Source organism: Ranitomeya variabilis, chromosome 2 (genome assembly GCF_051348905.1).
Source record: "Ranitomeya variabilis isolate aRanVar5 chromosome 2, aRanVar5.hap1, whole genome shotgun sequence".
Lineage (NCBI taxonomy): Eukaryota > Metazoa > Chordata > Amphibia > Anura > Dendrobatidae > Ranitomeya > Ranitomeya variabilis.
Window position 1 is genome coordinate 175,093,412 of NC_135233.1, and position 22,667 is coordinate 175,116,078.

Consider the following 22,667-nt stretch of genomic DNA (forward strand, 5'->3'; position numbering starts at 1 on the left):
GCCGGTGAGTGTATATATATATACAGTGGGGCAAAAAAGTATTTAGTCAGTCAGCAATAGTGCAAGTTCCACCACTTAAAAAGATGAGAGGCGTCTGTAATTTACATCATAGGTAGACCTCAACTATGGGAGACAAACTGAGAAAAAAAAATCCAGAAAATCACATTGTCTGTTTTTTTATCATTTTATTTGCATATTATGGTGGAAAATAAGTATTTAGTCAGAAACAAAATTTCATCTCAATACTTTGTAATATATCCTTTGTTGGCAATGACAGAGGTCAAACGTTTTCTGTAAGTCTTCACAAGTTTGCCACACACTGTTGTTGGTATGTTGGCCCATTCCTCCATGCAGATCTCCTCTAGAGCAGTGATGTTTTTGGCTTTTCGCTTGGCAACACGGACTTTCAACTCCCTCCAAAGGTTTTCTATAGGGTTGAGATCTGGAGACTGGCTAGGCCACTCCAGGACCTTGAAATGCTTCTTACGAAGCCACTCCTTTGTTGCCCTGGCGGTGTGCTTTGGATCATTGTCATGTTGAAAGACCCAGCCACGTTTCATCTTCAATGCCCTTGCTGATGGAAGGAGGTTTGCACTCAAAATCTCACGATACATGGCCCCATTCATTCTTTCATGTACCCGGATCAGTCGTCCTGGCCCCTTTGCAGAGAAACAGCCCCAAAGCATGATGTTTCCACCACCATGCTTTACAGTAGGTATGGTGTTGGATGGATGCAACTCAGTATTCTTTTTCCTCCAAACACGACAAGTTGTGTTTCTACCAAACAGTTCCAGTTTGGTTTCATCAGACCATAGGACATTCTCCCAAAACTCCTCTGGATCATCCAAATGCTCTCTAGCAAACTTCAGACGGGCCCGGATATGTACTGGCTTAAGCAGTGGGACACGTCTGGCACTGCAGGATCTGAGTCCATGGTGGCGTAGTGTGTTACTTATGGTAGGCCTTGTTACATTGGTCCCAGCTCTCTGCAGTTCATTCACTAGGTCCCCCCGCGTGGTTCTGGGATTTTTGCTCACCGTTCTTGTGATCATTCTGACCCCACGGGGTGGGATTTTGCGTGGAGCCCCAGATCGAGGGAGATTATCAGTGGTCTTGAATGTCTTCCATTTTCTAATTATTGCTCCCACTGTTGATTTCTTCACTCCAAGCTGGTTGGCTATTGCAGATTCAGTCTTCCCAGCCTGGTGCAGGGCTACAATTTTGTTTCTGGTGTCCTTTGACAGCTCTTTGGTCTTCACCATAGTGAAGTTAGGAGTCAGACTGTTTGAGGGTGTGCACAGGTGTCTTTTTATACTGATAACAAGTTTAAACAGGTGCCATTACTACAGGTAATGAGAGGAGGAAAGAGGAGACTCTTAAAGAAGAAGTTACAGGTCTGTGAGAGCCAGAAATCTTGATTGTTTGTTTCTGACCAAATACTTATTTTCCACCATAATATGCAAATAAAATGATAAAAAAACAGACAATGTGATTTTCTGGATTTTTTTTTCTCAGTTTGTCTTCCATAGTTGAGGTCTACCTATGATGTAAATTACAGACACCTCTCATCTTTTTAAGTGGTGGAACTTGCACTATTGCTGACTGACTAAATACTTTTTTGCTGCACTGTATATATATATATATATATATATATATAATATATATAAATTGACATGCTGCAGTCTGGAAAGATGCGCCGCATGTTCATATATGCAGGGAAGCCAGAGGCGTCCTTGCATGCATAGTGGAGATGGGATTTCATAAAAAGACCATCCACTATGCTGTAACATCTGACTCTTGCGGATTGGACACTACAGCTGTACGCAGTGTCCAACCCGCAGCATTTACTGACTGTGGGAACATACCCTAACTGAACCTTTTTCTAGGGAACTGCATGATAATCTGATCAGCTTCCCCTGCTCCATAATGTCCTGCCGGCAGATCAGATATTATTTTCAACATGTCAAGTTTTCTTTAAGAAAAAGAATACAATATCCTCTATTACAGTATCATTGGTAGAGTACAGAAAATATACAACATTAAACAATACAATAAACTTGCATGCAATACAGAATATAATTATATGAAAACTGTAAAATGACTCGCAAAGGTGAATGTACATTTTATTTAGCTATATGGAGCATACTTATACAGTAATTATGAAGTTTTTCTCCTGCTATTCCACAATCTACTTTAAACAACTACATATTTTATTTAAAAAAATATATAATTGAGTGATATATTTTTACTGTATTTACCTGCATCTGGTGTTTGTCCAAATATTAAAGATGAGATTAAATTTCCCCATACTCCAGACGATTGGAATATTAGAAAAAAAAGTCCAAAATATTGATTGACAATATCTTTTCCAACCTTTCCAACTTTCTCAGCATATCGATTTCCACTCACTGTCAGATATGTACATTTTGCAGCCCACAATGGTGCACCTCCAAATCCCAAAATCATAGATGTTGGAATGAGAGTATACCTAGAAGATTAAAGATTGCATAGTTTCTTTTCACTTTGCTAAGACAAGCCATAACAATGACTTTCAAATATTAGTATTAATTTACAAGAATGTTTCATTTTAGTCCTAGCACTGGTCCCTGTCTTCTGCTCCCCATACTGTGCATGCCTGTGTAACCCTCCCCAACATGGTGCCTCAATTAAAAAGAAGTTTAGCTCCCGGCTGCGCCACTTGTGAATAAAATCTAGCAAAGGACCCAGTGGCAGATCCAAAAGTAAGGCTAAGCTCGCATTTGCGTATATGTGCGCAGCATATCATCTGCATATGCAAACGCATGCTCAAACGCATGCAAACACATGTTTATGCAGGATATTTTATATGCATCAGCTTACGCATGACGTAAAAAAATGCCGTGTGTGTGCATGCGTTTTTGCCTGCGTTTGCGTTATTTATGCACATGCGTTTGATATTTTCAGGAGGGCATGTCTCAATGGGCATGCCTCAATCAGTTCCTGGACATGCGCAGTCCGAAGTACACAAAAGCACATTGAACGCATGCGTACGCAAAGACACGCGTACGCATGCGTTCCCATAGACAGTAATGCTTTTTTTAACGCACTCATCCGCATGGGCATGCCTACGCATATTTGCTATATTTTTGACACCTACAAAAATGCAACATATTGTGTTCGCCGGACCCCGCCGCAATCCTCGAAACGATGCATGCGTACGCATCTGCAAGCGAACGCATGCAAATGCATGTCCTTGCATACATCATGTTAAAGATAGGTACGCATGACGAATGCGGATCAATGCGGATGAAACGCAGGGCGCACAGACGCAAATGTGAAACTAGCCTAAGCAAGGATGTCAACATGGTGATGATTTGATGAGTGGCCCAAATATTTTTTCACCTGACCTAGAGAGTGAAATGGAGTAAAGTTAATTTTGTTTCAGAAACACACTTTGGGCCAGGTTAAAAAATATTTGGGCCTCATGTATTTGTGACATAAAGGATCCATATAATGAACATAAGTTGAAAAATGCAATTCCATAACCAATCAATTACATAATCATAATATGTACAGTGGCATTTAAATGTTTGGGCACCCTCGGTCAAAATTACTGTTATTGTGAACAGTTAAGCAAGTTGAATAGGAAATGATCTCTAAGGCCTCTTTCACACTTCCATCTTTTTCCTCCTGTCGAAATCCATTGAGTTTTGAAAAAACAGGATCCTGCAAATTTTTCTGCAGGATCCTGTTTTTCACATAGACCTGTATTAGTGACGGATTGTGACGGATGGCCATCCATTTCATCCGTCGTGCACTGGATCCATCTGAAAATAGCGGTCCGTTGTGCGGAGAAAACGTTCAGAGGAATTACAGAATGCTGCAGATAAGCCCCTGATGCCGGTGAGCTTACCTCACCAGCCATTTTGGGGGTGACAGGTTCCTTTTAACTCTTTACACCTCTAATCTTCTGCCAAAAAACAGCAGTCATGGGTTTTTTTAAGCAGCTGCCTAGCACTCTGAAAATGAAAATGTTGGAGGCCCAAAAAGAAGGAGAAGGCTATAAGAAGGTAGAAAAGTGTTTTCAAGTTGCCTTTTCCTCAGTTTGAAATGCAGTAAAGAAATGGTAATTAACAGGAACAGAGGAGGATAAGATAAAGTATGGAAGACCAAGCAAAATTTCAGCGAGAGCTGTTCATAGGATTGCTAGAGAGACACAAATCAGAGCCCCCACATGGCTGCAAAAGACCTTCAGACAGATTTAGCAGACTCTGGAGATGAGGTACTTTATTTTACTGTTCAGAGACACCTAAACAAATATGGCTTTCATGTGTCGTCGCCATAAAATTCAGTGTCAGAAGCATGCAAAAGAACACCTAAATAAGACTGATGCATTTTGGAAACAAGTCCTGTGGACCAATAAGATTAAATTAAAACTCTTTGGCCACAATGATCAAAGGTATGTATGGAGAAAAAAAGGCACATGCTTTGTTGTTGTGTTGAAGTTATAAGGAGGTGGTGGGGACCCTCAGTTGCTTCCTCTCTTTTTTATGCCGGGCATGTGTCCCCATGCAGTGTCCTGATAGTTTAGCTATGTATTAATGTATTACTGTTATGAACTACTGTTTTATTAATGTGTCTGTATGTCTGATATTTTACTATTGTAAGTGTACTGTATTCTACAACCTGTATGTAATTAGTTCAGGGTTAGAAGAGATTAACGAAATGGTGCTGGATTAGCAGCCTGGAGGAAGCAGGAAGCTCATGCTTTGTGAGCAGAGCCCAGGCAGACTTGCCCGTGGCGGGATGTGCACCTCTCATGAGAGTGTAATATACCCCTGGAGGGGAGAAAGTGCTGCCAAAGAACTGCTGGGAAGTTGGAACAGGCACTAGAACTGTGCGAGTGCCCAGTAAAGGACTGCTTGCTCCCGGGAACCGAACGGGAGCTGTTGAGACAGAATATCTGGATAGGGACAGTGCAAGAACCATTATCTCCTTCTTTTTTCCATCATTATTAAAGTTCTGTCACTGTTGGAACCGAAGTGTTTTGCGTGGTGCATCCAGAGAACGCCATTCCTGTGTGGAGAACAACCGTGTGCTGGAGATAATTGACTGTGCTGCAGGGCTGGGACTTTATCTGTCTTTTTATGTGCAAGGGGCCAGGGTGCTTATGGACTGTTGCTTTGGTGGACTCGGTCATGGCTGCCACCCCGTGCCACCTTGTTCCATTGTCAATGGCACAGCGAACATTTCGCGGGTAGAGAGAAGAATGGATTAAATGAAATTTCAACAAATTCTTCATGCACACATTACACCCTCTGTAAAAAAAAAAGCTGAAGATGAAAAATGGATAGCTTTTACAGATGGATATTAATCCTAAATAGACATCAAAACCCACAAAAGAATATCTCAAAAGGTGCAAGCGGAAGGTTTTTCAGGCCCCTGATCTGATAATTGAAAATCCAAATAGCAGTGCATGCAAGACAACACAGTAATCTAACAGAACTAGAATAATTTCCCAAGGAAGAATGGATGAAAATCCCACAACCAGAATTGAAAGACTCTTGGCTGGCTCCAAAAAGCATTTACACGCTGTGGTGCTTGCAAAAGGGGGTGCTACTAGGTACTAGCCATGCAGAGTGCCTAAACTTTTGCATTGGCCCATTTTCCTTTGCGTAATATTTAAACTGTAAAAAAAAATGACTATATATATTTTTGTTGCTTAAAATACAAAGGAAATGTGTCATCTTTAACTGTAGGCCTTTTAGAGATCATTTCCTATTCAACTTGCTTAACTGTTCACAATAACAGTAATTTTGACCAGAGTTGCTCAAACTTTTACATGTCACTGTAAACCTACTTTTTAGGCGATATTTCATGAATAATATTTTTTTACATTAGCTTTTGTTAAATGAAAATAAGAAAATGAGCAGTTAGTAGAAATACTGTAGGGAAAAAAAGTGCACAAGAACATAGGGTGATACTATTTTAGCTGCAAAGGAAAATAAAAGGAAGGTGCTAACCTGAGCAAGTTGTGTGCATGCACAACTCCTATGAACCCCTGAAGATATCAGCTACTGTGGCTGCCTCATGGCTAGGGGATGATCTCCTCCAGAAGAGTTGACCAATCTGGATGATTGCACAATATCAGGCTGCACTGCTGTCATAAAGAATCCTTAGGACCAAGATGAGCTGAATAGTTTTTATTTCCACAACACGTTTCAACGTTTTCAAGTGAAAAAGATGCTAGTCCAGCATTGTAACACTTTGTGGAAATAAAAATGTTCAGCTCATCTTGGTCCTAAGGATTCGCCTGGGATTGCTCCATGTATAGACTGAAACCGAATTTTAGGAATTTACATCTCTGATTTAGTGGGTTAAGAACTACAGCTACTAATTAAACCTCCCTTTCCTGAGGACATTACACACAGAAAGGTGAGTTGAACATGTGTTCTTGGACATCTATTAAAAACTGGTGATCACCACTAGAGATGAACGAACATCGTGGCCTCCCTCCTTTTTCGGCAAGCTATAGCCCTTACCGAAGAATCTGCATTGGGAACCCGGATACCTGGAGCGCTCCCAATGATCAGCTGTTTGGCACCGCTGCTGCATGTGTCACGGCTGTGAGACAGTCACAACACATGGAGAGCCTGTTTGTTGTGACTGTCACACAGCCGTGACACGTGTGGCACCCCAGGAGTCCGGTTGCCACAGTGGTATTGAATCCCTCACAGGGAGTAATGTCATGCCTGGAAGCAAGGTGGGGTCCCCTTACCAGGTGTCAGTAGGAGAGAAGTAGAGCAGAACCTGGGGAGTGGAGCTGTGATTAAACTCGCCCCAGAGCTCAGCGCTAGGAACCGGATTTGGGAGTCCGTGGTTGCGTGGGTACTGAAGTCATGGCAGCTAAATCCAGAGGGCAGGGGACTGCAGGTCTCCTGGCCCGATCTAATACCCAGCGGCACAACAGCATACCAGAGCCTGGAGCCGACACAAACGTGCGGCACCTGTGATAGGCTCAAGCTGCCTGCCATATGGGCAACAGTTTGTTTTTAAAAACAGAGAGTGACAGTTAGCTGCAGGAGAAAGAACAGTGAGGCAGCAAGAAAAAAGGGAGGACAGCGCAGAAGGAAGGGCTCCGTACCTACCTGGAGAGGTGTATCCAAAATTTCTTCCAGGCTGCCCGGCTTTCCAGTTACCAGTGCCCCGGTCTATACTATCAACCATCAAGTAAAGGAAAAGAAAACTACAGTCCTTGTGTCCTCCAGTGATCTCTTGTGTCCTGAGTCCTGCACTACATGGTACATGAAGCCTGACATAAATGGGACCGGTAGCCCTGGGGCCCTGCTCCACCTGTGGGAAGCAGAACCATCCCAGCTGCGTCACCATCAGCCCCAGCGGTCTCCTTTAGCAGCGTCGGCCATCGGTTGCTGAACGCCAGAGGTGGCGTCACGTTAAATCCTGTATACATATTCCCCATTTTATGGCACAGCAAGGGCCACGGAGTCGGGTCACGGCCCCATGACTTCCCCGGAAAACTGTCCACCCCGGTTCCGAGTACCCCACGGCCTTGGTGGGCGTGTCACATGCAGCTGCTGCACCGGACACCTGATTATCGGGAGCGCTCCAGGTATCTGGTTTCCCAATGCAGCTTCTTCAGTATGCTCTATAGCTTGCCAAATAAGGTGGGAGCCGACGATGTTCACTCATCTCTAATCATCACCTACCACCATCGAATTCAAGAACTTTACTATGTAGAAATACATCTTATCTTCAAAGTGGAGCAGGATGATTTTTTCAACATATCTAAAGGTTAGTTTTTGTAATTTTGATGCCTAGATTCATATCAGTAACATAGCGCAAGGCTATACAAGTTTCTGCATTTTTTTAATATTCACTGCTCCCCACATCCATAGTCCTGGGAGGTCCAGAATATGTGGAACATATTTACCAGAATGTTGAGCCATATACCGTATACCAGGATGTTGGGACATACAGCTCTGGCAAAAATTAAGAGACCACTGCAAAATTTTCAGTTTGTTTGATTTTTCTCTTAATAGGTATATTGTTGAGTAATAAGTTAATTTGCTCTTTTATTCTATAAACTACTGACAACTAGTGTTGAGCATTCCGATACGGCAAGTATCGGGTATCGGCCAATATTTGTGGTATCAGAATTCCGATACCGAGTTCCGATACTTTCAGTATATCGGATACCGGAATCGGAAGTTCCCATAATTCAAAGAGCCAGAATTCAGCCAATGAGGAATAATTAGAAGTGTGGGCACATCCTGTTCTGCATGGTAGGCATGTAACTACTTGCATGGCTGTGATTGGCTGCTGAAATGATGTAATGATGCAGTATAAAAGTCGCCGCCGCCGCCATTTTGTGCTCACTCTGCTGTGAATTCAGTTAGGGACAGGACGCTGTGTTCTGACTGAAGGCGATTTGCTTCATTGTGCTTTACCCAGGCTAATATAGCAACTGCTGTGTGAGAACCTTTTTTTTTTGCCTTGCAGCACTGTTCACGGCTGTCTGCAAGGTCTGTATGTGAGTGCAGCTCACTCTGTAGTCTGGTCAGCAGCCACAGCTGGTTGTAGTCAGCTCAGGGTGCATCACTGCCTCATACCGTTCCATTGTCCGTTTTTCAAATAGTGCAGCCTGCTGCACATTTTTTCAAATTTATCCTGTTAGTGGCTTTCCATCCGTATCCTGCTAGATTGTGGAAAAACACTATATAGGATTACATAGAGGAGGTTTCTTGGCCTTGCATCGCCGTTTACGGCTGTCTGCACGGTCTCTGTGTGAGTGCAGCTCACTCTGTAGTCTGTTCTGCCGGCACAGCTGGTTGTAGTCAGCTCAGGGTGCGTCACTGCCTCATACCGTTCCATTGTCTGTTTCTCAATTAGAGCAGCCTGCTGCACATTTTTTCAAATTTATCCTATTACTGGCTTTCCATCCGTATCCTGCTAGATTGTGGAAAAACACTATATAGGATTACATAGAGGAGCTTTTTTGGCCTTGCAGCGCCGTTTACGGCTGTCTGCACGGTCTCTGTGTGAATGCAGCTCACTCTGTAGTCTGTTCTGCCACCACAGCCGGTTGTAGTCAGCTCAGGGTGCATCACTGCCTCATACCATTCCATTGTCCGTTTCTCAATTAGTGCAGCCTGCTGCACATTTTTTCAAATTTATCCTAATAGTGGCTTTCCATCCGTATCCTGCTAAATTGTGGAAAAACACTATATAGGATTACATAGAGGAGCTTTTTTTGGCCTTGCAGCTCCATTTACAGCTGTCGGCACGGTCTCTGTGTGAGTGCAGCTCACTCTGTAGTCTGTTCTGCGGAAAAATCAAGCAGTTTATAAAGTTCACCAAACACTCCACTTTAGAGTTGTGTGGGCCACATTAGCTCATATTAAAGTCTAGTCCACACTTGATAAAATTAGTGTTCCTTATACCTGTTAGCAGCTGTTCAGGAATAAGCACACTAAGCCCTTAGTACTTTTCTGCCTATCTTTATCAGTATACCAAAATGAAGAAGGCAGGGAGTAAGGCACGTGGGTGTGGGAGTGGAGTTGGATCAGGGAGAGACCGTGGGGATTCTGTGCCTGCTGTGGGCACCGGTGACTCATCATCCCCCAGTTTTAACAGGGAACAGTCCTTCATGCGCAGCTTTGTAGGAGATCGCCATGCCCCACTGCTGCAGGACGAACAAATTGAAGCCGTTGTCAGATGGAAGGCAGCTAACGCATCGACTTCAATTAGTGCCACATCCTCTCAGGCACAGAGCACTGAAGAGCACCCATCTGTATCTTCACCACCTGCCAAATTGCCCAGGCAGTCAGAGAGCCCAGGACAAGAGCCATCTCTACTTCTGTTCTCTGAATCTCTTGGCTTGGAAAGAGGGGGCCAGCCAAGCAGCATTGGAGAAATGGAAGAAAAGACAGTATTTAGTGATGCCCAACAGCTTTTTCTCTCTGACTCTGAAGAGACGGGTGGGCCAGTGCCTCCAGTCAGCACACCTCAGTACGCATCTGATGATGAGACTCAGGTGCCACTTTCCGGTGCGTACTGGGCTGTCGAGACTACCCAGGAGAAGCAGTTGGTGGAAGAGGGTAGTGTAGATGATGAGGTCCTTGACCCATCATGGCGTGAGGTACAGGAAGGTGGTGGGAGCAGCTCTGAGGAAGTGATTCCCCAAACGGCCCAAAGAGGGAAAGGGAGGGGGAAGACCGCAGTGCCTGTAGCCTCCACTTCGGCACTAGTTAGGAGCATGCCTCTTCCTAAAGCCAAAACGGGCGCTCCCAAGACTTCCAGTGCCTGGTCCTTTTTTGACACAGTTGCAGATGACATTTGCTTTGTCAAATGCAAGGTGTGTAATCAGAAAGTCAAATAGGGAAAAGTGTCAGCAACCTCAATACCACAAATATGTGGAAATATGTGCAGAACAAGCACATGGTGGAGTTACAAAAACACACTGAAGACCTAGGCCAACCTACAGTGGCACCTAACACCACTTCAGCTTGTGTTGTTGCCTCTTCCTCCAGCTCACACACAGCTGGTTCGGCTTCCTCACAGGATCACCATGGAAGAACATCTGGCATTGTTGTCCAGAGACCCAGTGTAATGCCACCCACAGCACCACGTTCCCAGTCATCCTCACACTCCGAGCCCAGTCTACAGCCATCAGTAGCACAGGCATGGGAGAAAAGGTGGCCATTCTCGGCAAACCACCCCCAAGCACAGGCTCTGAATGCTGGCATTGCAAAACTACTGTCCCTTGAAATGCTGTCATTCAGGCTGGTGGAGACTGACAGCTTCAGTAACTTGATGGCATTGGCAGCCCCACATTATAACATGCCCAGCCGCTTTTATTACAGCAGGCAAGCGTCCCTGCCCTGCTAAAGCATGTGGAGGGAAACATTAAACATGCGCTACTAAACGCCATCAGTAGCAAGGTCCACCTCACCACCGATGCGTGGACCAGTCACCATGGACAGGGACGATACCTTTCCCTCATGCCCATTAGGTAAATGTTGTTGAGCCGGGTACAGATCGTGAGAGTGGCGCTGTATGTGTTCTGCCAACTCCAAGGATTGCAGGAATCCAGTCTGTACACATTGACTCCTCCTCATACACCAGTTCCTCAGAATCAGCGCTGCAGGAGCCATCACAGTCCACCTCCACATGGACCCGTGAACGCTTACCCGTTACGACTGACATGAGCACAGCTGTGGCCAAACGTCAACAGGCCATGTTGAAATTAATTTCTTTGGGGAATCGAAGCCACAGAGTGCAGGAGCTCTGGAATGCCATCAAGCAGGAGAGCGACGTGTGGTTAATGCCAGCGAATCTCCAGCCAGGCATGGTAGTGTGTGACAATGGCTGAAATCTAGGCAAACTCACTCATAACCCATGTCTGGCACATGTGCTCAACTTGGTCGTTCAGAGTTTTTTGAGGGACTATCCGGATCTTGATGCACTGCTGCACAAGGTCCGCCTAGAGTGTGCTCACTTGCATCGTTCCAGTATGGCAAGATCGTGCATTGCAGCTCTCCTGCGCCGATTCCGCCTTCCAGGACATCGCATCATATGTGACCTACTCACCAGGTGGAATTCCATGTTACATATGTTGGAGCAGTTGTGTGAGCAGCAGCCAGCAGTAATGGAGTAACAGCTGCATCAGGCGCAAAGAAGTCGCACTCCGCGCCGTTCAGACTTCACAACCACTGAGTGGGCCACTATGAAGGATGTCTGCCAGGTTTTGCGTGCCTTCAATGATTCCATGCAGATGGCGAGTGCAGATGATGCACTAGTCAGCATGACTGTCCCCTTTATCTGCCTGCTTGAAAGAACACTGCAAGCGCTAAGGGATGATGTTGTGGAAGAGGTGGAGGATGAGGAGTTACCAATTCCATCTGCTTCTGGACAGTCAGCGCAACTTCTGTCCAGAGGAGGGAGTTACACAATTCTCCAGTAGTCAGTGTGTAGAGCGAGGGTGGGGAGATGCAGAGCAGGCAGAGATCACGCCTCAAGCAGGGGACAGCGTTTCTTGTCCAGTTGGCAGTCTGCAGCACATGGTTGATTTCATGCTGCAGTGCCTTAGAAACGACCGCCGCATCGCCCACATTCTGAACACGGCTGATTATTGGATGTACACCCTCCTAGATCCTCGCTACCGGGACAACTTACAAGGCCTCATAGCACCGTTGAACTGGGAGCGTAAAATGCGGGAGTACCAAGACACACTGGTGAATTCCATCATCTTGTCCAGTCCAACTGAGAGCAGTGCTGCTAGTGCTTTACAAAGCAGCTCAGTGCGTCGAGGCAGTGGAGGAAGCTCTGCACAAAGAGGGAGCAGAAGCAGTGCCTCAGCACAAGGCAAGACCAGTATGGCCCATCTGTGGCACAGTTTTGTGTGCCTGCCACAAATGTCTACACCATCACAGATGGCTCCAGTCAGCAGGAGGCAACGTTTCCATCAGATGGTGACAGACTACATGTCTTGCCCTCTCAGTGTACTCGCTCTGTGACGGCTCTTCCCCCTTCAAGTTTTGGGTCTCTAAGCTGGATACATGGCTAGAGCTTAGCCAGTATGCATTGGAGGTGCTGGCTTGCCCTGCTGCTAGTGTATTATCGGAACGCGTCTTTAGTGCCGCAGGTGGTCTACTAACAGACCGTCGCATGCGACTATCCTCCGATAACGTTGACCGGCTTACTTTTCTGAAAATGAACAAGGCCTGGATCTCGCAGGAATTTGCCAGTCCTCTTCCATATTAAATAATTGGTTGGCTACAGTATCCAGGTCTCCTGTTGTGTTCATGTTTCTACCACCTGAACTGTAATCCCTGGGCTCCAACACTGCCAGTTGTTGCTCAGAAGTGCCGTCTGCACATGACCCAGTGTTATTGGGTTTCAGTAAAGTCAGCTGATCCCCACCTGTGTATCCGGCAATGTGTCCTGCTACCTCCACGCTGACACTACAACAGAAATTTAAGGGAACCTGTCCCCCCCAGGCGTTTGTTACAGAAAGAGCCACCTTGAAAAGTTTAGTTATGCTCCTTGCACCCGCTGAACTTAAAACTTATAAAATGTGTCCACTCATATCGTTAAACCATCCCGGAGGTGGGACTTTCCTTCGTAATGAGACGCAACACAGCCGTCATTCTTACCCCCTTGGCGCCGTGAGCAGCCTCCTCAGCGTTGTTTGAATCTGTCCCAGAGCCTGCGCTGTTTTGTTAAACCTTGGTCATGTGCAGTTAGCGCTGCTCGTGTTTTGACATCATTTGGTGTCAGGCTGACTGCGCATGTGCGGCCGCGCTGACTGAGATCCCGCCTTTCCAGAGTCTTCTGATTTATTCACACTGTGGGGCTTGGATTCATGGACATGCGCAGTGCATATCTTCACCTCAGGCTCTCACTCATCTCCCTCCGCCTTCTTCAAACTGTGTGCCATCAGTTGATCGCTAATCGAATGCCATGTGATGACGCACAGTCTGAAGAAGCCGGAAGGAGATGAGTGAGAGGCGAAGATATGCACTTTGCATGCCCATGAATCCCAGGTCCGCAGTGTGATTAAATCAGAAGACACTGTGAGGCGGGATCTCAGGCAGCGCAGCCGCACAGTCGCAGTCAGCCTGACACCAAATGATGTCAGAAGATGGGTAGCGCTAACTGCGCATGGCCAAGGTTTAACATAACAGCGCAGGCTCCGGGACAGATTCAAACAATGCTGAGGAGGCGGCGCACGGTGCCAAGGGGGTAGGAATGACGGCTGTGTTGCGTCTCATTACAAAGGAAAATCCCACCTCCGGGCCGGTTTCACGGTATCAGGGGACACATTTTATAAGTGTTTAGTTCTGCGTTTGCAAGGAGCATGAATAAAAGAGCCACCTTTTCTTTGTGCGGCATTAGTGCTGCACAAGGTGGCTCTTTCAGTAACAAATGCCTGGGGGGTTAAAGGTTCCCTTTCAACTTGCTCCAAGTAGGCCTCGGCCTACACTCTGCTTCTCCTGTTTGCCCTGGGCTCCAACACCACCAGTTGCTGCTCGGAAGTGCTGTCTGCACAGTCAACACTTGCTGCCGTGTTATTGGGGTTCAGTAACGCCAGCTGCTCCCCTGCTGTGTGTGCGGCAATAACTGTAGTCTGCTCCTCCTGCTGTCCCTGGGCTCTAACACCACCAGTTGCTGCTAGGAAGTGCTGTCTGCACAGTCAACAGTTGCTCCTCTGTTATTTATGTTCAGTAATGTCAGCTGATACCAGGCTGTGTATCCGGCAATGTGTCCTGCGACCGCCACGCTGACACTACAACAGATATTAAACTGCCTCTAGTGCAGGCCTCAGCCTACACTCTGTTCCTCCTGCTGTCCCTGTGCTCCAACACCGCCATTTGCTGCTTGGAAGTGTTGTCTGCACAGTCAACAGTTGCTCCAGTGTGATTGGGGTTCAGTAACGTCAGCTGATTCCCAGCTGTGCATCCAGCAATGTATCCTGCGACCACCACGCTGACACTACAACAGATATTAAACTGCCTCGAGTGCAGACCTCAGCCTACACTCTGTTCCTCCTGCTGTCCCTGGGCTCCAACACCACCAGTTGCTGCTCGGAAGTGCTGTCTGCACAGTCAACAGTTGCTCCTCTGTTATTGGGGTTCAGTAACGCCAGCTGCTCCCCTGCTGTGTGTGCGGCAATCACTCTAGTCTGATCCTCCTGCTGTCCCTGGGCTCCAACACCGCCAGTTGCTGCTCAGAAGTGCTGTCTGCACAGTCAACACCTGCTCCAGTGTTATTGGGGTTCAGTAACGCCAGCTGCTCCCCTGCTGTGTGTGCGGCAATCACTCTAGTCTGCTCCTCCTCCTGTCCCTGGGCTCCAACACTGCCAGTTGCTGCTCGGAAGTGCTGTCTGCACAGTCAACAGTTGCTCCTCTGTTATTGGGGTTCAGTAACGCCAGCTACTCCCCTGTTGTGTGTGCGGCAATGTGTCCTGCGACCAACACGCTGACACTACAACAGATATTAAACTGCCATGAGTGCAGGCCTCAGCCTACACTCTGTTCCTCCTGCTGTCGCTGGGCTCCAACACCGCCAGTTGCTGCTCGGAAGTGCTGTCTGCACAGTCAACAGTTGCTCTTCTGTTATTGGGGTTCAGTAATGCCAGCTGGTCCCCTGCTGTGTGTGCAGCATTCACTCTAGTCTGCTCCTCCTGCTGTTCCTGGGCTCCAACACCACCAGTTGCTGCTCGGAAGTGCTGTCTGCACAGTCAACACCTGCTCCAGTGTTATTGGGGTTCAGTAACGCCAGCTGCTCCCCTGCTGTGTGTGCGGCAATCACTCTAGTCTGCTCCTCCAGCTGTCCCTGGGCTCCAACACCGCCAGTTGCTGCTCGGAAGTCCTGTCTGCACAGTCAACAGTTGCTCCTCTGTTATTGGGGTTCAGTAACGCCAGCTGCTCCCCTGCTGTGTGTGCGGCAATCCCTCTAGTCTGCTCCTCTTGCTTTCCCTGGGCTCCAACACCACCAGTTGCTGCCCGGAAGTGCTGTCTGCACAGAGAAAAACACAAGCTACAGTGATAGTGGGGTTCAGTAACGCCAGCTGCTCCCCTGCTGTGTATGCGGCAACTGCTCCTGCTCCCTCCAAACTCACACAACTTCAGAAATTAAACTTGCTCCAATTAGACTTTTTTTCTGTAATCCCTGGGCTTCAACACTGCCAGTTGCTGCCCGGAAGTGCTGTCTGCACAGAGAAAAACACCTGCTCCAGTGTTATTGGGGTTCAGTAATGCCAGCTGCTCCCCTGCTGTGTGTGCGGCAATTACTCAAGTCTACTCCTCCTGCTGTCCCTGGGCTCCAACACTTCCAGTTGCTGCCCGGAAGTGCGGTTTGCACAGTCAAAACTTGCTGCCGTGTTATTGGGTTTCAGTAATGACAGCTGATCCCCAGCTGTGTATCCGTCAGTGTGTCCTGCGACCTCCACGCTGACACAACAACAGAAATTAAAGGGAACCTGTCCCCCCCAGGCGTTTGTAACAAGAAGAGCCACCTTGTGCAGCAGTAATGCTGCATTTGGACAAGGTGGCTCTTTAGTTATTCTCCTTGCACATGCTGAAGTTAACACTTATAAAATGTGTCCCCTCGTACCTTCAAACCGTCCCGGAAGTGGGACTTTCCTACTTAATGAGACGTAGCACAGCCGTCATTCCTACCCCTTGGTGCCGTTCGCCGCCTCCTCAGCGTTGTTTGAATCTGTCCCTGTTATGTTATTCCTTGGCCATGCGCAGTTAGCGCTGCCAGTCTTCTGACATCATTTGGTGTCAGGCTGGCTGCACCTGTGCTGCTGCCCTGCCCGAGATCACGCCCCGCAGTGTCTTATTTATTCACACTGCGGGGCTGGGATTCATGGGCATGCGCAGTGCATATCTTTGCCTCTTGCTCATCTCCTTCCGCATTCTTCAGACTGTGCGGCGTCACGGCCGTGGCATGTGATTAGGGATCAGCTGATGCCGCACAGTCTGAAGAAGGCAGAAGGAGATGAGTTAGGCAAAGATATGCACTGCGCAAGGCCATGAATCCCAGCCCCGCAGTGTGAATAAATCAGAAGACATTGCGGGGCCTGATCTCGGGCAGCGCGACTGCACAGACGCAGTCAGGCTGACATCAAATGATGTCAGAAGATGGGCAGCGCTAACTGCACATGGCCAAGGGATAACATAACAGTGCAGACTCTGGTACACAAACAAACAACGCTCAGGAGGCTGCGCCCGGCGCCAAGGGGGTACGGATGACAACTGTGCTGCGGCTCATTAAGAAGGAAAGTCCCGCCTCCGGGACGGTTTCGCGGTATGAAGGGCCCAATTTTATAAGTGTTTCATTCAGCGTGTGCAAGGAGCATAATTAAAAGAGCCACCTTTTCCTTGTGCAGCATTACTGCTGCACAAGGTGGCTCTTCTAGTTGCTAACGCCTGGGGGGGTTAAAGGTTCCCTTTCAACTTGCTCCAATTAGGCCTCAGCCTACACTCTGCTTCTCCTTTATTCCCTGGACTCCAACACCGCCAGTTGCTGCTCAGAATTTTCTTAGGCACGGGTACTCCCTCCTGCCCAGCCCGGTTCCAGCACGCCAGCTGTTTCCTGGTAGTGCAAAGGTCACTTTGCCTCATATACATTGTCCTGTCGTGTTGCGGTCAGGTTAGCCGACTCTATGGTGCCTGCAGTTTAGGTGCTTCATATGTGGGCTGCGGGAACTGGCAATCGAGGCTGGTTCCGTAGTGCCAATAAGACAAGCTCCCCCTCTAGGACTGTGGATTTTCAGTAACTACGGCCGGCTCGCAGCCTAGCAACTTTTGTTTTTACTGTGGACCTTCTGCTGCCTTTCTGAGTTCCAGCACCATTAGCTGGTCTTAGGAAGACGATCTTGAATAGGTCCCCCTGGTTCCAGGACTGTCAGCTGGTTCTGGGAAGAGCCTTTGGCTTAGGTGCCTCCTTCTGTGTATCCGAGTTCCACCAACATCAGGTGGTCCTTGGTAGTGCTTTCTGGCACAGGTACCTCCTGCTTAGTAACCGGGTTCCAGTAACATCAGCTGGTCCTTGGTAGTTCCATTGGCTCTTGGACCTTCAGCTACCCATCTGGGTTCCAGTACTGTCAGCTGGTTCTCGGCAGTGTCTTTGGCTCTTGTACCTTCTGCTCCCCATCCTGGTTCCAGTACCGTCAGCTGGTTCTGGGCAGAGCCTTTCGCTTCGGTGCCTCCTACTGGGTATCCCAGTTCCACCAACGTCAGGTGGTCCTTGGTAGTGCTTTCTGGCACAGGTACCTCCTGCTGGTTCCAGTACTGTCAGCTGGTTCTCGGCATTTCCTCAGCCTTCTTGTACCTTCTGCTACATTTCCAAGTTCAAGACCCTAAAGATGACGACCCTGAAGACCACCCCCAAGACGATGACGACCCCAGAGACGACGACCCCTGAGACGACAACCCTGGAGATGACGACCCTGGAGACGATGACCCTGAAGACCGAGAAGCAGAAGAACAAGAAGCTGCAGAACAAAGAGCAGAAGAACATTAGGCATAAGACTAAAAATCAGAGCAAAAGATATTATCTAAATTATAAGCAGAAGAAGACTAAGCAGTGTAAGGGGGTGAGTCCATTCCTCCTCGTGGTGCCCCTGGAAAAAGCCTGCTGCTGCAGGCCAAACTGAATGTGGACAAATCCTGTTGTAACTCTTTTGTGACAGGCTGAACAGAAGGTGTAATCTTCAAACTTTTATAGATAACAACTACAGGAATCAACATAAAACTCAAAAAACCTATAATCAATTTGTGGCCGAGAGTAAGTTAGTATACCTCTCCCAATATAAATGTCCAAATCTATGGGACAAATCAGAAAACTCCAGAGTACATATTGGACGAGAGAATGGAGTATAAACATTCCAACAATCGATTGCTGGAATGTTTATACTCCGTTCTCTCGTCCAATAACAACTACAGGAATGCCTGTCACAAATAAGAATATGATGAAGAAGTAGAATATGAAGAAGAATAATAGTTTAATAAAAAGAATATGAAGAATGTAACAAAAAAGAATAATAGGAAGAAGGTGAAGAAGATGAATAAGGTGAAGAAGAAGTTGATGTAAAAGATGCTGCTGCTGAGGATGCTGAAGAAGAAAGTGTCGGACAATTAAAAAAGAAGGTAAAGAGCAAGAATTAGTGAAACATCAATATCTGACAAAATATGAAAAATCTTAACATAGTCAATATCTTTGTAACTCTGAACGTCTTAAAAAAAAATTAATTCCTGCTATTCCATTTCATTGGGCTAAACCTCTATGCCTTTAATGTCTCCTCCACATCCCCCAATACATCCTACATTATTCTTAGTTGTTTTCCTTCATGTAGAATGAACCTACAAGGAAAAAAAGGGTTTATTTTAATTCCGATATTTTGGTCCCATTGACTTGCATTGGTATCGGGTATCGGTATCGGCGATATCCGATATTTTTTGAATATCGGCCGGACCAATCCGATACCGATACTTTTCAATATCGGAAGGTATCGCTCAACACTACTGACAACATGTCTTTGAATTTCCAAGCATTAAATTTTGAATTTATTCTCAGAAAATGAGAAATGGTCAAAATAACAAAAAAAATGCAGTGCTTGCAGACCTCAAACAATGCTAAGAAAACAAGTTCATAATCAGAAACAAAAATACTAATGTTTTAACTTGGGAACAGTTCAGAAATCAATATTTTGTGGAATAGCCATGATTTTTAATCACAGCTTTCATATGTCTTGGCATGCTTTCCACCAGACTTTCACACTGCTTTTGCGTGACCTTATGCCACTCCTGGTTCAAAAATTTAAGCAGTTCTTCTTTGTTTGATGGCTTGTGACTAGCCATCTTCCTCTTGATTACATTCCAGAGGTTTTCAATGAGGTTCAGGTCTGGAGATTGGGCTGGCCATGACAGGGATTTGATGTGGTGGTCCTTCATCCGCACATTGATTGACCTAGCTGTGTGGCATGGCGCAATGTCCTGCTGGAAATAACAGTCCTCAGAGTTGGCGAACAATGCCTGAGCTTAGGAATCAACTGTTTTTCCAGGATAACCCTGTATGCAGCTTGATTCATACGTCCTTCACAAAGATTAACCTGCCCAATTCCAGCCTTGTTGAAGCATCCTCAGATCATCATTGATCCTCCACCAAATTTCACATTGGGTGCCAGACACTGTGGCTTGTATGCCTCTCCAGGTCTCCATCTAACCATTAGAAGACCAGTTGTTGGGCAAAGCTGAAAATTAGACTCATCAGGGAAGATTACCTTACTCCAGTCCTCTATGGTCCAATCCTTATGGTCTTTGGCAAACTTCAGCCTGGCTCTCCTTTGCTTCTCATTGATGAAAGGCTTTTTTCTACCTTTACATGACTCGAGCCATGCCTTTAGGAGCCTGTTACGAACTGTTCTAGCCATGCATTTCACCCCAGCTGCCATTTGCCATCCCTTTTCTAGGTCACTTGCTGTCATCCTGCAGTTGCTGAGTGACATTCGGGAGTAATTTTCGCCCTCTGATGGTCTGTAGCTTTGTTGTCCCCAATGTCTACTAATTGACCTTGTTGTAATGGATGCAGTATTAGTAATTTTAAGGATGGAGGCAAAATGATGCTCAATGTATCCGTCTACTAGTAAAGCCAGAATTGAGCCCTTCTTTTCCTCACTCAAGATTTTTCTTTTCAACTCCTTTGGCATGTTTAAAAGTTATTTTTTCATTCCTATTACTTTTGGGATATTACTAGCACTTGTTTTGCCATCCAACTTGTCCTATTGCAAGAGGATTGTGAACCACACAGCAGGGTATTTTATACTTTGCTTCGTTAAAGAAGATTTGGTTCAGGTGATCACCTAATTAGAGTAGAATGAGGTGTACTCTGATTGGAATTCATCTGACACTGGAATGGAATGGTTGTCAGACATGTAGAGAAGCTTTTTATAAAACTGTGCAGTGGTCTCTTAATTTTTGCCAGAAGTGTATGTACCAGGATAGAGGGGACCATATATACCAGGATTGGGGAGCCATATATACCATGATGGAGGGGCCATATATACCAGTATTGGGGCAAAATATACAGTGGGGAAAATAAGTATTTGATACACTGCCAATTTTTCAAGTTTTCCCACATACAAAGAATGTAGAGGTCTGTAATTTTTATTGTAGGTAGACTTCAACTGTGAGAGACGGAATCTAAAAATAAAGAACAAAAAATCACTTTGTATTACATAATTAATTTGCATTTATTGCATGAAATGAGTATATGATATAATAAAAACAGAACTTAATATTTGGTACAGAAACCTATGTTTGCAATTACAGAGGTCAGATGTTTCCTGTAGATCTCAACCTAGTTTGCACATACTGCAGCAGGGATTTTGGCCCACTCCTCCATACAGATGCTCTCCAGATCTTTCAGGTATCGGGGCTATCGCTGGGCAATATTGAGTTTCAGCTCCCTCCAAAGATTTTCTATTGGGTTCAGGACCTTGAAATGCTTCTTAAGGAGCCACTCCTTAGTTGCCCTGGCTGCATGTTTTGGGTCATTGTCATGCTGGGAGACCCAACCACGACACATCTTCAATACTCTTACTGAGGGAAGGTGGTTGTTGGCCAAAATATCACGATACATGACCCAGCCATCCTCTTCTCAATACAGTCCTTTCTCCTGTGCAGAAAAGCACCCCCAAAGTATGATGCTTACTAGTGATGAGCGAGCACTAAAATGCTCGGGTGCTCGTTGCTCGGGTCGAGCAAATTGGAATATTGGGTATTTTTACCGCGATCCCCCTCTGGTTTTTTTTTTAAGGTCTAAAAACGTCAGAAAATGATTGAAATACTGCTCAAATGACACAGGAACATCATAGAGATCACCCCTGGAAGCATTTCTGACTCCTAGGTCACAGGTGTAAGCAATGTTGTCAGAGTTTCACACCATTTTTACAGGTGCACCAACAAACATACAATAACGTAACCAAAATGAATTTTTCTGTGAAATATGTTAAGGTACATCCTTTCCAGGCTCATAACTTGTATATAAGGCAAAATAATTTACCCCAGATCAAAATGTTCCTCCACCACTTGGGCTATGTTCACACGCAGCGTTTTTGATGTGTTTTTCAACTTTAGCATTGCTTTCAACCAATACAAATGCATTCACTGGGAAATGTCATTGTAACATTTAACAACCCTAGCTGGCCATGTGGTGTGTGACACATTAGCAGACACATCTTGTTTCATTTATGAAGGAGGGACTCTTAAAGTCACAAATCCTACTTTTAGAGGGGCATCAGGCATTAATATTCTTAAAGGGCCATTATTAAACAGTGGGTCTCCTATGCTGTTATTGCCTAAGCAGTGAGTGGCTGGGCTGCCAAAAATTACTACGCACCCCAATACCCCTTTCACGAGAGGTACAGGAGGGCTTCCTGAAAAAATGTTGCATTGAATGCAAGGCCTGCCCTGCTATCAAGAATCCTTTGAACCAAGGTACTGGAAGACCACAGGAAAACCCAGATTACAGTCTTCAGTTGGTCCTGCCATACTGTTTTGTTATGTATTAACTGCAAGGCCTGCCCTGCTACCAAGTCATATGCACCCCAATAAGCCTTTGAACTGAGGTACTGGATGGCCACAGGAAAACACACTTCACATTCTTTAGTTGGTCCTGCCAAACTGTTTCCTTATGCATACTAAGTGTATGGGCTGGCAAACATTTCCCCAAGGGGGATATAATTTAAAAAAATATACTATGGGCATCATAGACACCCTTGCCAAAAATTGGACTGTCTATAGCAGGAAAGAACATGTTAAGCGTAGTGATCTAGTGGTGGAGAATGAGGAGACATTGCTGAAGGCCTCATTAAAAAATTGCCTTCGATTTTGAATAAATCCTGAACAGTGTCACCAGCAAAGCAGCCCCACACCATCACATCTCCTCCTCCATGCTTCACGGTGGGAACCAGGCATGTAGAGTCCATCCGTTCACCTTTTCTGCGTCACACAAAGACACGGTGGTTGGAACCAAAGATCTCAAATTTGGACTCATCAGACCAAAGCACAGATTTCCACTGGTTTAATGTCCATTCCTTGAGTTCTTTAGCCCAACCAAGTGTCTTCTGCTTGTTGGCTGTCCTTAGCAGTGATTTC

The 22,667-nt window shown here is 46.0% G+C and overlaps 1 protein-coding gene across 2 annotated transcripts in view; it reads right to left on the reverse strand.

Annotated features, from left to right (window-relative positions):
* The window catches only part of UNC93A (unc-93 homolog A), a 331,492-nt gene that overhangs the window by 209,782 nt on the left and 99,043 nt on the right, over positions 1-22,667 (reverse strand). For both annotated transcript variants that reach the window (XM_077283221.1, XM_077283222.1), the window contains exon 3: positions 2,259-2,488. In XM_077283221.1, the coding sequence (XP_077139336.1) occupies positions 2,259-2,488 (230 nt within the window). The remainder of the gene's footprint in view (positions 1-2,258; positions 2,489-22,667) is intronic.